Genomic DNA, 13,632 nt, shown 5'->3' with positions numbered 1-13,632 from the left:
CAATCTGCTGTATGTTATCATTTTCATAGTCTACAGCTGTATATAATCTATCTCATAAATATTTTGGAGATGTAGTACTGACTACCGTCCTCTTAAATTTTGTGAAGATACAGTACAATTATGAGGGCACCCTGGAAGAATTTAGAGCCAGAACATACCAAAGAGTACCATAGTATTACCATCCCATACCACCAGATTATTGTCTGTAAGGAACACAAAACAAAGGAACAAGGTGCCACAATGTTTTGTACATTTACCATAGTAGTACCACATAAACACCATGGTACCATGACAGTGCTTTTTTGTAACCACTATCCTCCTTAGTTGTTAAATATAGCAGTAGGCTTCATGACAAGGGAAATTCTGATTTGCCTATAGGATGGAAAAATTCAAAAATGTGTTTGTTTTTTTATGCTGTCATTTGGCCTTTTAACGCGGATACAGTCAGTAACAATAAAGCCCAAAGTATACTTTGCACAGTTGAACATTCAACCTTTCAAAGCCACTTACAGAGTGTGCGCACAAATGTGCGATATTGATCCCAGTGTCTGCGTTTTTCCTCTCCAAAAGTTGAGCAATAAAAATGTCTTTGTATTTGTTAAATTATTCGCTGGTGTATTTTAATCCCCTCAGACAATCGCTTGTCAATGCAGAAGTCTATATTGTTTTTGTTGTCGTAATTTGTTGCTGTTCTTATTCCATTTCTTTTCCAACTGTGAAACAACAGTCCAAGCCAGTGTCGCCACCTTGTGGACAACCTAATTAGTGCAAAATAATTTCAAAGCGCATATGCAAGCTGTGCATACACTGTACATGACATTAGAAAAATTGAGCTGCGTGCGATGTTCGTGTTATGCCACTGTACTCATGCTCTAGTGTACATGTAAAAACCAAAGTATTTGGGCTTACTTCTTGTTGATGATGATGATAACAATGGTGAGAATGACGGTCACTATGGCCACCATGCTCATGATAAAAGCTTTGCACAGTGGCGCTCGCAGTATGGTCATCAGTAGGGACCTCTCTCTACCCCCATCTCTGCCCCGCTGCCCCTCCAAGCCCGCTGGGTTCCCGACGTCCAGTGTCTGGCTGACGGTCTGCGTCAGGGCCGGGGCAGAGCTGGGCACTCTCTTCACCTGCAGTTTGCCTTTGTTGCGGTTGAAGCGGATGCTGTAGACGTGCTGCATGGCAGCCGGGAGGTAAGACAGCACCGCAGAGTCATTTGCTAGCTTGGGAAGACCCAAGTCGGGTAACGGGGTGTATGCGCGGCACAGAGGGCACTGGATGGTGTCGGGTTGGGTGGACTTGACGTTCATCCGTGCAAGACACTCCAGGCAGAAGGTGTGCTTGCATTGGAGTACCTTAGGGGTGTTGAAGACATTGTTGAACTGGCAGAAACAGATGGCGCACTCCAGATCGGGGAGCTCGACGTTGTCATCCACAGGTTTGTAGGGGTCACGGAGGGAGTTCGGGTCAGACTCCATGACAAAGGGAGGAGGTGAGGGAAAGGGAAGTCAACAGGCATTTTTAAGATCCATGGCGATGTGGCAAGTCTGAAGAAGTACAAGAACAGTTCAGTTTCACACTGTTTGTTGTTTTTACCACCACCAATAGAAAAAATAAAAAAGATAAAAAATTCATTAAAACTGTCATTGTACACAATGAACATTGTTGGCTTTGTGACAAATTTCTTATGCTCCTCTATTGCAAGTCATCCTTGTATAAAAATAAAATAAAAATACCCGCCTTAGTACACAATGAATATTGCTGATCTTTTTGCTTACAGTGGGGCAAAAAAGTATTTAGTCAGCCACCAATTGTGCAAGTTCTCCCACTTAGAAAGATGAGAGAGGCCTGTAATTTTCATCATAGGTTTACCTCAACTATGAAAGACAAAATGAGAAAAAGAAATCCAGAAAATCACATTGTAGGATTTTTAAAGAATTTATTTGCAAATTATGGTGGAAAATAAGTATTTAGTCAATAACAAAATTTCATCTCAATACTTTGTTATATACCCTTTGTTGGCAATGACAGAGGTCAAACGTTTTCTGTAAGTCTTCACAAGGTTTTCACACACTGTTGCTGGTATTTTGGCCCATTCCTCCATGCAGACCTCCTCTAGAGCAGTAATGTTTTGGGGCTGTCGCTGGGCAACACGGACTTTCAACTCCCTCCAAAGATTTTCGATTGGGGTTGAGATCTGGAGACTGGCTAGGCCACTCCAGGACCTTGAAATGCTTCTTACGAAGCCACTCCTTCGTTGCCCGGGCGGTGTGTTTGGGATCATTGTCATGCTGAAAGATCCAGCCACGTTTCATCTTCAATGCCCTTGCTGATGGAAGGAGGTCTTCACTCAAAATCTCACGATACATGGCCCCATTCATTCTTTCGTTTACACGGATCAGTCGTCCTGGTCTCTTTGCAGAAAAACAGCCCCAAAGCATGATGTTTCCACCCCCATGTGGAGTTTGGAGTTGGACTGTTTGAGGTTGTGGACAGGTGTCTTTTATACTGATAACAAGTTCAAACAGATGCCATTAATACAGGTAACGAGTGGAGGACAGAGGAAGTTACAGGTCTGTGAGAGCCAGAAATCTTGCTTGTTTGTAGGTGACCAAATACTTACTTTACCGAGGAATTTACCAATTAATTCTTTAATAATCCTACAATGTGATTTTTTTTTCTCATTTTGTCTCTCATAGTTGAGGTATACCTATGATGAAAATTACAGGCCTCTCTCATCTTTTTAAGTGGGAGAACTTGCACAATTAGTGGTTGGCTAAATACTTTTTTGCCCCACTGTATGTTCCTTTATTGCAAGCTGCTTTGGATTAAAATGTCTGCTAAATGTATAAAAAAAAAAAAAAAACTTTGTACATAATAGAATATTGTTGGCTCTTATAATTGCTCATGTTCCTCTAAAATAAAATAAGATAAAATAAGATATATGATAAATAAGATAAAAGATAAATACAATTCTGTGATGGTCTGGCCATCTGCTGAGGGTGTTTCTCTGCCATTAACAAATGGTTTAGAAAATAAAATAAAAAATACCTAGCTTTGTACAAAATGAATATTTTTGTCTTTGGATAAAAGCATGTGCTAAATACATGAAAAAAAAGCCTGCTTTGTACAAAATAACCATTGTTGTCTGGATAAAATCATGTGCTAAATACATGAAAAATGAAATGAAATGAAATAAAATAAATCTGTAAACCTGTGGTCTGGCCATTCATTAAGAGAGTTTCTCTACCTTCAACAAATTTATTTTGTAGAATGGATGGATGGATGAAAAATAAAATCAAAAGAAAAAGAAAAAAATGGATTTGGATTCTCTGTGTGTCGAATTTCACATATCCTACTTTGGATAAAAGTATCTGCTAAATGCACGAATGGAAATGTCAAAACAATACAATAAAATAACATTTTGAGACTTGTGAGCCCTGCATATGGTTATCATGTGTTTTGGATGTTTTTTAACTAGCTTGGCTTGCAAGACTTGCTTGTTCAAAGAGCAAATTTCTGAACTTACTAGATACTTCAGGTTACTCTGGATGGACTGTCAACATAGCTATCAGTTGTAAAGAATGAAGTACGACTGGTAAACAGACTTGTTTGTTGTTCTGCCCACACACTAGATCTGTTCACAATAACAGATTTGCCTTGGAAATGCTTACAGGTTTCCATCAAAGAACGGCCCAAAACTATGCAAAGCAGCAGAAGGGAGTCCCATTACTGACGCCCATGATGCAGATAGAAAGGATTGGGTTGCTTCATTAGAGGTCCATCAGATGACCTTTGGTTTGGCCTCAACTGATCATAGTTTACATTTATGATGGCAGTATAGTCAAATAAGATGCGTGTAAATGGCTCTAATGGCTTTAACATGTAACTGCAATGTTTCTTAGTCTACTAACACCTGTAATTGTTTTATTTATTTTTTTATGGATTTGAGTTGCATCACAGTGTAAAATGCAAATGGGACGCTCAGAATGTATTACCTTACGTTTACCTACATTACATTTTTTAAGTGTCGAACATCTGATTTCATATAACAAACCTGAGAGATGCATAACACATTTAGATTTCCAAACCCGTCTTGGTCTCAAAGCCTTCTTCTTTTAATGGCATAATCCCATTTAACCACATTGGTTTTCAACTGGAGATTCATAAACTATTGGATTTGTGCTGCAAATTTTGCTCGACTATAATCAAGTCAAGCAAAATATCCCATTAAAGTCACTCTTCCACTTGGTATAAAGACAGCAGACATAAAAATACACTCATATAATGTATAGATCCACAGTTACTCACTTATCTCAAGATCTACTCTTACCCCGTCAGATGAGGCAGGTGTCCTGGACATTGTGGCTGTTGTTTGCGTCTTTGTTGCCTTTCGGAGAGGATGAGATGTGCCAGTGTCTTTTCTCAGTGCCGTCTCTCTCTCTTTGTACATCTACCACGCTTTTCCTGACATGTTTTACATAGAAAAACAAAAACACCAAGAGTCACTCCACACCACTTTCTTTCTTTTTTAGTATCTCTCTACCTCTGTTGTAAAGAATGGCAGCATTTGAATACTGGAGCAACAGGCAGGAGGAAATGCACAGTGAGTAGTCAAATACAGCCGCCAGGCAGATCGGCAGTGTAAACTCTACCAAAGAGGGAATAGAGAATACATACCTGAGCTGAAGAGAAGACTGTGAGCCAAAAGCCTTCGGTCTTTACTTCACCAAGTTACTGTGACAGTACTATGCTGATATATACTGTATATAAACATTATGTTTGTAATACCATCTAGAAATTCTGCTTAAAATAAAATTACAAATACATTTTGCAACAGTGGACATTTTGGTACAGTTCTGTTAATGTACACGTTTTTAAAAAAAATCATTTTAAGGTCTTATAAAGAACACTTTACCAATACCAACAGGGAAAACTTTTGGTTTTGTTCATTCAAACGTTCTTCATACTTCATACAAAGATCAAGCTGCAAGTATTATTTCACAGATGTTTCCATTTCCTGCTGTGACTGTATGCAAAAAGAGACAAAAAAGGTGTTGACTCCATTGAACTGAAATAATGTATTCTCGCCACGTGCAAATACATAAACATTTCCTTCAAATTGATAACTCCACACCTCGGCATTTACATAATAGTCAAATAAGCACATCTTTCTGTACGATTAAAACAACATCACATAATACAAAGTATGTCCTTGCTTGGTTTTTTCATCAATGTTCTGTTAATGTTATAGTGGCGGCAAAAAGTATTTTAACTTTAAAATATATGTCTTGTCATTGCATTACACAGCAAAATGTAGTATCGAAGCAAGTTGTTGCCAAATGCAAAATATCATGTTAATAGTCAAAAATAAATAAATATATAAAAAAAATTACATTACATTTAATAAAAAAAAATAAAAATAAAATCCATACAATAAAACATGAACAAATATAATAAAAACATCAACAATTAAAATACATAATGTAAAATACTACTACTATTAATACAAAAATAAAATGCAGTTTGTATTGAGGAAAGCACTAGCAACATTTGCTTGATATTTTGTTGTCTAATGCAATGACATTCAGGCAGTTTTAAGTGTGACTTAAGTGTTCAAATACTTTTTTGGTGTTGCTGTGTATTTATGCAGAAATAAAAGACATAAAACAAACAAACACTCTCTGGTTGGTATATTTGAGAAAAAAACAGTTCTCATTGCACATCAAATCAACATTGCCATGATGGCAAGACCGTATTTTCAGAAAAAAAAGCTGCAATATTCTTTTTATTCTAGAAATATAGTTCTAATAATAAAGAAAAAAAATTATATATTAAAAACAACAATGACAGAAAACACATTGTGTCACTGATTTTCACTGATTTCACATTCTCCATTGTCTGATCATGTTTCTGGGAAAATATTGAGATCTTCTGTTTTTGTATTGAATTTCCTAAAGGGCCACATCGTCTCATAAGCATCCTCTCCCTCTCCTCGGGGTCTCTGTGTGTGTGAAATACAAGACCAGGCTGTTTACATAAATGTTCGAATGCGTTTATGTGTGTGTCTGCAAACTCTAGCAGCTTCTGTGTGAAAAATGATTCAGCTTCCCATGTTGCCAAACCCTGAGTTTGTGTGAATGTAACCGGCAGTGTGTGTGTGTGTGTGTGTGTGTGTTTGTGTACAGGGAGAGAAAGAGACAGAGATTTCACATCTATGTGCTTTCTGCATGAATGCTTTTGGCTGTGAATCATTTTGACCCATTAGCAATTACTTAATGAAAAGTGCAAATAAAAAGTCTCCAACAGGAGTGTAAAAAGTACAGGGAAATTATACTCAAGGTATGGGTATGTTTTTTCCTCAAAATTTTACGCAATTATAAGTTAAAGTATCCAGGTGAAAATATATTTGTGGGAATGTATAAAAAAGGAGTCCACATTTAATTGTAGTTAAGCATTAGATACCAAAAATAAACATTATTTTTAGCTTAAGAAATAGATGAGAGGAACAAGAGTGTCCCGTTAAATTAACATTAATATGTGATGCACAAACTTTGTTAACTTTTTACTCACAGTTTTTTTCATTTTAATTACACAAGACATATTAAAGTTAGCCCAAATTTTTTTATCTAAAATCAAGTTTGCACATCTTATTTTGGTCTTCGGTATAACGGTGTTTATAATCCAAGAGGTTTAATCAAATTCTTCACAATGTTAAATGTTGTTGTGGCCACTTATTTTTTACACATTTGGCAGTTTTAAATATTCAAATAAAAGTTAAGCAAAATTATTTGACTGGCTTGTTAGCTCAGCAAGCCTAATATATACATACATATATATATATATATATATATATATATAAAATACATATATAATACACACGTACACATACATACACACACAATATAGTAATAATTTTAAAAATGTTTTAAACCACAATACCTTTTTTTATGTATTTTGAAATTGTAGGGACTAATTATTAAGTGTGGTATAATTAAGCTTAAACTTTGTAAAATAATACATTAACATACAGTATAATTAAGTACAATTACTCCAGTACTTTACACTCCTGGCTTCCAAAAACTTATTCAAGCATATTCAGCAACCAAGCAGAAGTTGAGTGGCATTATACTGCCTATATCATTTTACACAGTAACACACACACACACACACACACACACACACAGCAAACACCAGCACCCATCTTATCTCAGATTATTTTTAACCCTGAATTAAGCCATATTTGGAAAATGCCATTGTAAATCATTTCTGCAGGTAGGGAGTTTCATAGCCACTCAGTCTCTTTGCCTTAGGTAAGTTAATTATGTTTTTACACCCTTTAATGGTTTGTGTATTTAGACGATCAAACACTACATGGTCAAAAATATGTGGACAATGTTGGTACATTTAGACACATTAAGACAATTTATGCCCCTATTAGTTATACACCAACCTGTTAAAGAAATAGTTCACCCAAAAATGAAAATTTGCTGAAACTTTACTCACCCTCAAGCCATCCAAGATGTATATGAATTTGTTTCTTCATCATAACAGATTAAGAGATTTAAACAAACACACAGCTTTTCACTTCCCAAGACATTAACTGATGGACTGGAGTGGTTTTTATGAGCTGTTTAGACTCTCATTTTGACGGCACCCATTCACTCCATTGGTGAGTTTTCCCATGTAGAAACAAACTAATTTACACCTTGGATGGATTTAGGCGAGTACATTTTCAGCAAATTGTCATTTTTGGTGGACCTATTTCTTTAATAAGTATAAGGTGTCCACATACAGTACTTTGGAAATGCAGTGTGCATTCTCATTTCCAGGAGTTCCAGTTATTAAATTTGTTCGTTTTAACTCATCGGTTTGATTTTCCAGGCGGTCCAGATGGACGTCAGAAGCGAGCCACTTCAGTGAGGCTGGGCACTGCTCCCTGATCTAGATGCAGCTGGTGCAGTCCTGTGTTAAAACTGGCACACAGGAGACTGCTGGAGTCACACGGAGCCAGAGACACCAAAGGCCCTGAACCGTCCAGCGTTAACGTGTACAAACATGCTGAAGAGAGAATATGAAGGAGACCAGAGTCAAACCATGAAGATTTTAAGCGGATGTGACTCTTTTTTCCATGATTATACTAGCTTGACACGTTTAGCAAAAGATGTTTGTTTCAGAAAGCATGACACACCTGAAAGAAAATGTGAAAGAGTGTCAACTGTTGCTTATGACATTGTTATTTAAAGGAGAATTGTGTTATTTGCAAAACCTGTCAAAAATTTATTTAATTTCACTGTAAATCACAGCTCTTAAATAATGGTTATCTAAATATGTTGGATTTTAAAACACTTTAAATACTACTCACAGAAAAAAATAAAAAATAAATTGTATTTACTGAAAAATACAGCAGTAACAGTAATATTGTGTAGTATTATTGTTATTTTAAATAAGCTGTTTTCTGTTATAACATATTTTGAAATATAATTTATTCCTGTGATACAAAGCTGAATTTTTAGCATCATTACTACTTTAGTGTCACGCGATCCTTCAGAAATCATTCTAATCTGCTGATTTGCTGCTCAACAAGCATTTCTTATCATCATCAATGTTGAAAATGTTTGTGCCACTTATATTTTATGAAATTTTTCAGGATTCTTTAAAAAAAAAAATTATTTTGTAACATAAACATGTCTTTGCTGTCATTTATGATCAATGTAATGCATCAATGCTGAAGAAAAACATTAATTTCCTTCAAAAATAAATAAATAACTTCTTTCTTACTTACTGGACCAATTTAAATTTATTTTCAATTAAAAATATGTCAGCCAGAGGAGTACATTTCCCCAGCTGAGTCTGGCTCCTCACAAAGTTTCCTTTTCTCTTAACTAAACATCTTAGAGCGTTTTCTGACTTGACTTCCATAAACAGGAAGCTGGCCTATTAACCCATGAGCCAGCTGGCCAATTCACTTCTTTACGTTTAAAAACATAATACAAGTGTATGTGTGTGTGTGTGTGTGTGTGTTACCTGCAGTGTTCTGATCCCATATTTTTACTGAGCTGTCATACGACGATGACACCACGAGGGCAGGACATCCGGGACGGGGAGGCACAAACACGCAGCATGCGGTGGTCTGCAGGTGTCCTCTGTACTCAGCCACCTTACAGCCGGGCTGCCTGAGGTCCCACAGCTACACACAAGCATAAACACACAAATCTTTGAATTCATGCACATGGAGAACTGTGTGCTGACAGTATCCGTACACACACTCACCGTGGCTTCACAACCCTGACCACCGAAACCATTGCTGGATGACAGCAGGTGGTAACAGTTGGAGCTGATGTCACAGTGTGTCTGGATGTACTGCTTTGCCGGAAATGTGTTAGTGACCTGCCAGGTACGGCTATCCCACACCCTGAGACAGATTATGCAGAGCACACACACACAAATCAAAAACATTAATATAACGCTTTTAATAAAATGCATTGTTTCAAGGTAGCTTTGCAGAAAATCATGATGTTAATAAAGTTTACATTGGCTTAACATTTTCATGTCTTACAGTCACATTTAGCAGATAAGATATGGGCATGACATTATTTGCTCACCAAAGCATTCTCTGAAGTGAATGGGTGCCGTCAGATTGATAGTCCAAACAGCTGATAAAAACATCACAGTAATCCACATGACTCCAGCCCATCAATTAATATCTTGTGAAGTGAAAAGCTGCTTGTTTGTAAGAAACAAATTCACCATCAAGACGCTTTTAACTTCATGGCTAAAAAACGAGTACATAATATTGCTTTCTCCAATTAAAAAGTCATCTCATCTGAATCAGGAGAGAAATATGCACAGATCAAGCACCATTTACAAGTGAAAACAGTCAAAAATAGTTCAAAACAAGTATGTCAGTGGATTTTGATGTGAGAGGACAACAGGGGATGAACTTTTTTCTGCTGGAGGAAGCATTGTTATGGATTATGTCCGGAAGCAGCGGCATACAGTTAAAACGCCCTGATGGATGGATTTGTTGCTTACAAATATTTTTTTCAATTCACAAAATGTTAATTGATGGACTGGAGTGGTGTGGATTACTTGTGGATTATTGTGATGTTTTTATCAGCTCTTTGGACTCTCATTCTGACGGCACCCATTCACTGCAGAGGATCCATTGGTGAGCAAGCGATGTTAAATTTTTCAAAATCTGTTCTAAGAAACAAACATGATGGTTTTGTGGGCGAGTACATTTTTAGCAAATTAGAATTTTTGGGTGAACAATTCCTTTAAATATTATTTAATGGACCTAAGCTGACATGAACAAACAATAAACAGTTGTATATTAATAACCAACCTTAACAACGATTAAAAAAGTATTGTAACAAATGAATTACTTATTGATTAATGCATGAACTAACATTAACTAACGAGACCTTATAGTGAAACATCAAAGATATACTATATATCTAACTTTATATCCAGAGCTGTGTGGTGATATAGCTTACACGATCATGTAGCTTATTTGTTTAACAAATATTTCCTGAGAAATGCATCTCTGCAGACAACAACTGTTCACCAACACAACAGACCATATGACATATCAGCGATCTGACCTGATAGTTTTGTCTTCTGAGGTTTGGACAATAGATGTGCTTCCTGGTACCCAGCACAGATGAGTTACCTGAAACAGGACAGTACATGTTCATGTTCAGGGACCATTAACATATACACAAGAATCTCACAAGTCAATTTCTGAAGACAGCCTTTCTAACCAGGTTACGTGAGATGGTGTTTTTCTGCAAACATTCTCCAGACTCAATGTCCCAGAGGCGCATGGAGTTATCACGAGAACCTGTGCACAGCTTTGAGCCATCTACAAAATGAATAAAACCACATTACAGGATGGCATTTGAGATCTTGTGGTCAAAGCATGTTATTGTTTGAGGGTTTGCTCACCAGGGCCTACCGCTATCCCGTTAACTACGAGCTCATGGCCACAAAACTCCTGGACAGGTTCTGTATCTCGACCCAAATCCCACATCAGCACCGTCTTATCACGGGACGCACTGAAGATCAAGGAACTTCCTTTAAAACAGCATAACTAAAGAAAAACAGAGAGATTTTTATACACACAGTACATAAAACACACTTATTCATTGAGGCATCTCTATGCTTATGAAATAATTAAGCAATATTTGTTTTATTCATTTTTTCACCACCAATGAAAATTGTTCCAAAATAAATCCAAGCGGTGCCTTTACCTTTGTAATCTCTCTGCTGTGGCCCTGGAACGATTTACACCGTTTTCCAGCTCTCCAGTCATAGACAACAACAGCCTGACCAAAAAAACAGTGACACATATCATGTTAAAATGCACATAATGTCAATCAATGAAAAAGATATTATAATTATCATTGCCTGTTGATATAAAGCCTTAAATGTGGAATGTGTAATTTCTGTGCCAATAATCTGAAATACAAAATTAGATTTTTACATGCTTCTTAATGTTACACAAGCATTGCTATTTTAAATAAACATAGTTCTTTTTAACTTTTTATTCATCAAAGAATCCTGAAAAAAGTATCACAGGTCCCAGAAAATATTAAACAGCACAACAGTTTCAACACTGATAATAAATTTGCATATTAGAATGATTTCTGAAGTAACATATGACACTGAAGACTGGAGAAATTATGCTGAAAATTCAGCTTTGCTTCACAAGAATAAATTATATTTTAAAGTATTTTAAAATAGAAAACTGTTATTTTAAATTTCACAAAAAAAAAAGTATTTTTTATTAAATAAATGCAGCCTTGATGAGCATAAGAAACTTCTTTAAAAAAACATTACAAATCTTACTGATTCCAAACTTTTGAACAGCAGTGTATATAAGTTTTGTTTTGATTTTAGTAATTTACTTTTAGTACTTCAACTTAAACTTGACATTTTTCAACTAACATTTATACATTATTTATTGAATTAGTCTGTATTTTCATATTTTAAGTTTTTCATTTCATAATTTTAGTTAAAATTTTAGTAATTTGATATGCTTTTTAATTTTCATTACTTACACTCACACACAAACACACACACACACACACACACACACACATTTCTATTCCTATTTATATTGTTTCAGTTTTAATTTGAGTAATTTTAGTACTTCAGCTTCAACTTATTTGAGGAAACAATTTCCAGTTTTCAACTCATATTTATACTTTATTTTAATAAACAAAAATGACTTTAGATAGCTTTAGTTAACAATATATGGTTCACTTGAATGTTTCGCTGCACAGGTTTCTAACGTTACTGGGTAACACCAATTTCTTTAAAGAAAAACAAATGATAAAATGCTGTGCAATACCACAATTCAATCAGTTTTACCACTTTATGAATAAGCCACAGTAACCAAGGTGGGTAGAGCTAAGCAAAGGGTCAATTATTTGTGCAATTCCATTAGATGCTCAAGCAATTTTACACTTAACTTTTGACATCCAACACCCCTAACACTTATTTATCTCCAAACCTCCCTCCTATTCAATGCTTCTCCAGCTCACCTGGTCATGCCCTCCTGACACGCACAGGTCAGAGGTCAGGCTGACGACACAGTTGATGGCATCTGTATGAGCGGGTTCATACTGCACTACCTGGTGCACAGGTGCAAGCTCCGCCCCCTCTTTGGCCCTGTCAACAATACAGCCTCAATAATCACAAATCCATCACAACCAAATCATCATTACTCATCATATCTCACTTGTAAAGGTCCGAGCGCGGCCGAAACTTGCTTTGTAGTTTCCCCATGCCTGTATGGGCATCTAATCACCCGATATCAGGAGGTCTCACTCATGTCTCCACAGCGCAAGCCATCTTCAGACTCTTTTGGGATCTGTAAGAATTACACACAGTTTTTTACACGTTGATGAAGACATCAAGTCCCTGGCAACCTCACAAGGGAGCTATTACCTTCCAAGAACAGATGCTGATGTTGTGTCTCTAGCATAAGCTGGTAATCAGTTATGTATTGGGTTCAGTTATGTATGGACACAGCTTGCTTCTGAGAGCTACAGGAAGACAGGGAGGGCGACCTGAATCCTATTAAGTGCATTAGTGCCTCATCGCATTAGGTAACAAGTAAGATGCAATATGGCAATATTTGGCCAAACCAATGTCTCCATGTCCTGCAATAAACCTTCAGATTTGAAAAAAAGCTATTCAGAGAGAGAGAGTGAGCGAGAGAGAGAGAGAGGGGTACCCGTGCAAAATGCATTGCTCTGTTGAAAGTAAATCAGCAAGAACTGCATGACAAACATGCAGCATCGCTTTTAATCCAAACATCTACTATTAAACTACACGAGACACCTCTAGACGCGCATTAAATGCAGTAAAGTTAGCGACACCAAAACAAAACTTACCGTCCCAAGCCTTAAGACGCTTAGCTGGATACCGCTGTCAGTGTGTCAGTGTTATTGTGAAGGGCTCGCATTTGTGCGTGTTATGTCGGAGCTTGTTGAAAGTACGTGAACGAAGGATTTATCGCGCATCGTGATCCGTTTCGGCTATAAATCTTCCGCGGCTCCTCGAGTTCATCTTCTCCATGAGAGACGCTTTCGCTGTTACCAGGCGCACGGAGGT

At 36.8% G+C, this 13,632-nt stretch overlaps 2 protein-coding genes across 5 annotated transcripts in view; both read right to left on the bottom strand.

Moving 5' to 3' along the window:
* LOC131540899 (E3 ubiquitin-protein ligase RNF183) overlaps positions 1 to 4,534 on the bottom strand; it is a 16,339-nt gene extending 11,805 nt beyond the window's left edge. Inside the window, exons 1-2 of the mRNA XM_058776260.1 lie at positions 4,340 to 4,534; positions 910 to 1,553 (exon numbers count right to left, since the gene is read on the bottom strand). Of these exons, the coding sequence (XP_058632243.1) occupies positions 910 to 1,484 (575 nt within the window). The 5' untranslated portion in view covers positions 1,485 to 1,553; positions 4,340 to 4,534. The remainder of the gene's footprint in view (positions 1 to 909; positions 1,554 to 4,339) is intronic.
* On the bottom strand, positions 3,273 to 13,632 carry wdr31 (WD repeat domain 31). Of its 4 annotated transcripts, XR_009271354.1 has the most exons (12): positions 13,413 to 13,632; positions 12,964 to 13,061; positions 12,755 to 12,886; positions 12,558 to 12,684; positions 11,262 to 11,336; positions 10,957 to 11,101; positions 10,773 to 10,873; positions 10,614 to 10,681; positions 9,280 to 9,421; positions 9,034 to 9,196; positions 4,687 to 8,067; positions 3,273 to 4,473 (listed from the first exon to the last, which is right to left on the bottom strand). XR_009271354.1 is itself a non-coding variant. In XM_058776257.1 (10 exons), the coding sequence occupies exons 2-10, from the start codon at positions 12,799 to 12,801 to the stop codon at positions 7,907 to 7,909; spliced, it is 1,029 nt and encodes a 342-aa protein (XP_058632240.1). In that variant the 5' UTR covers positions 12,802 to 12,886; positions 13,413 to 13,632; the 3' UTR covers positions 4,550 to 7,906. The 4 variants fall into 4 exon arrangements, 2 of the variants coding, with proteins under 2 accessions (XP_058632240.1, XP_058632242.1); XR_009271353.1 differs by lacking the exon at positions 12,964 to 13,061; XM_058776257.1 differs by lacking the exons at positions 3,273 to 4,473; positions 12,964 to 13,061 and having other exon boundaries at positions 4,550 to 8,067.

Source organism: Onychostoma macrolepis, chromosome 05 (genome assembly GCF_012432095.1).
Source record: "Onychostoma macrolepis isolate SWU-2019 chromosome 05, ASM1243209v1, whole genome shotgun sequence".
NCBI lineage: Eukaryota > Metazoa > Chordata > Actinopteri > Cypriniformes > Cyprinidae > Onychostoma > Onychostoma macrolepis.
Note: the sequence above shows the minus strand (reverse complement) of the source record. Positions and strands in the feature narration are given on the sequence as shown.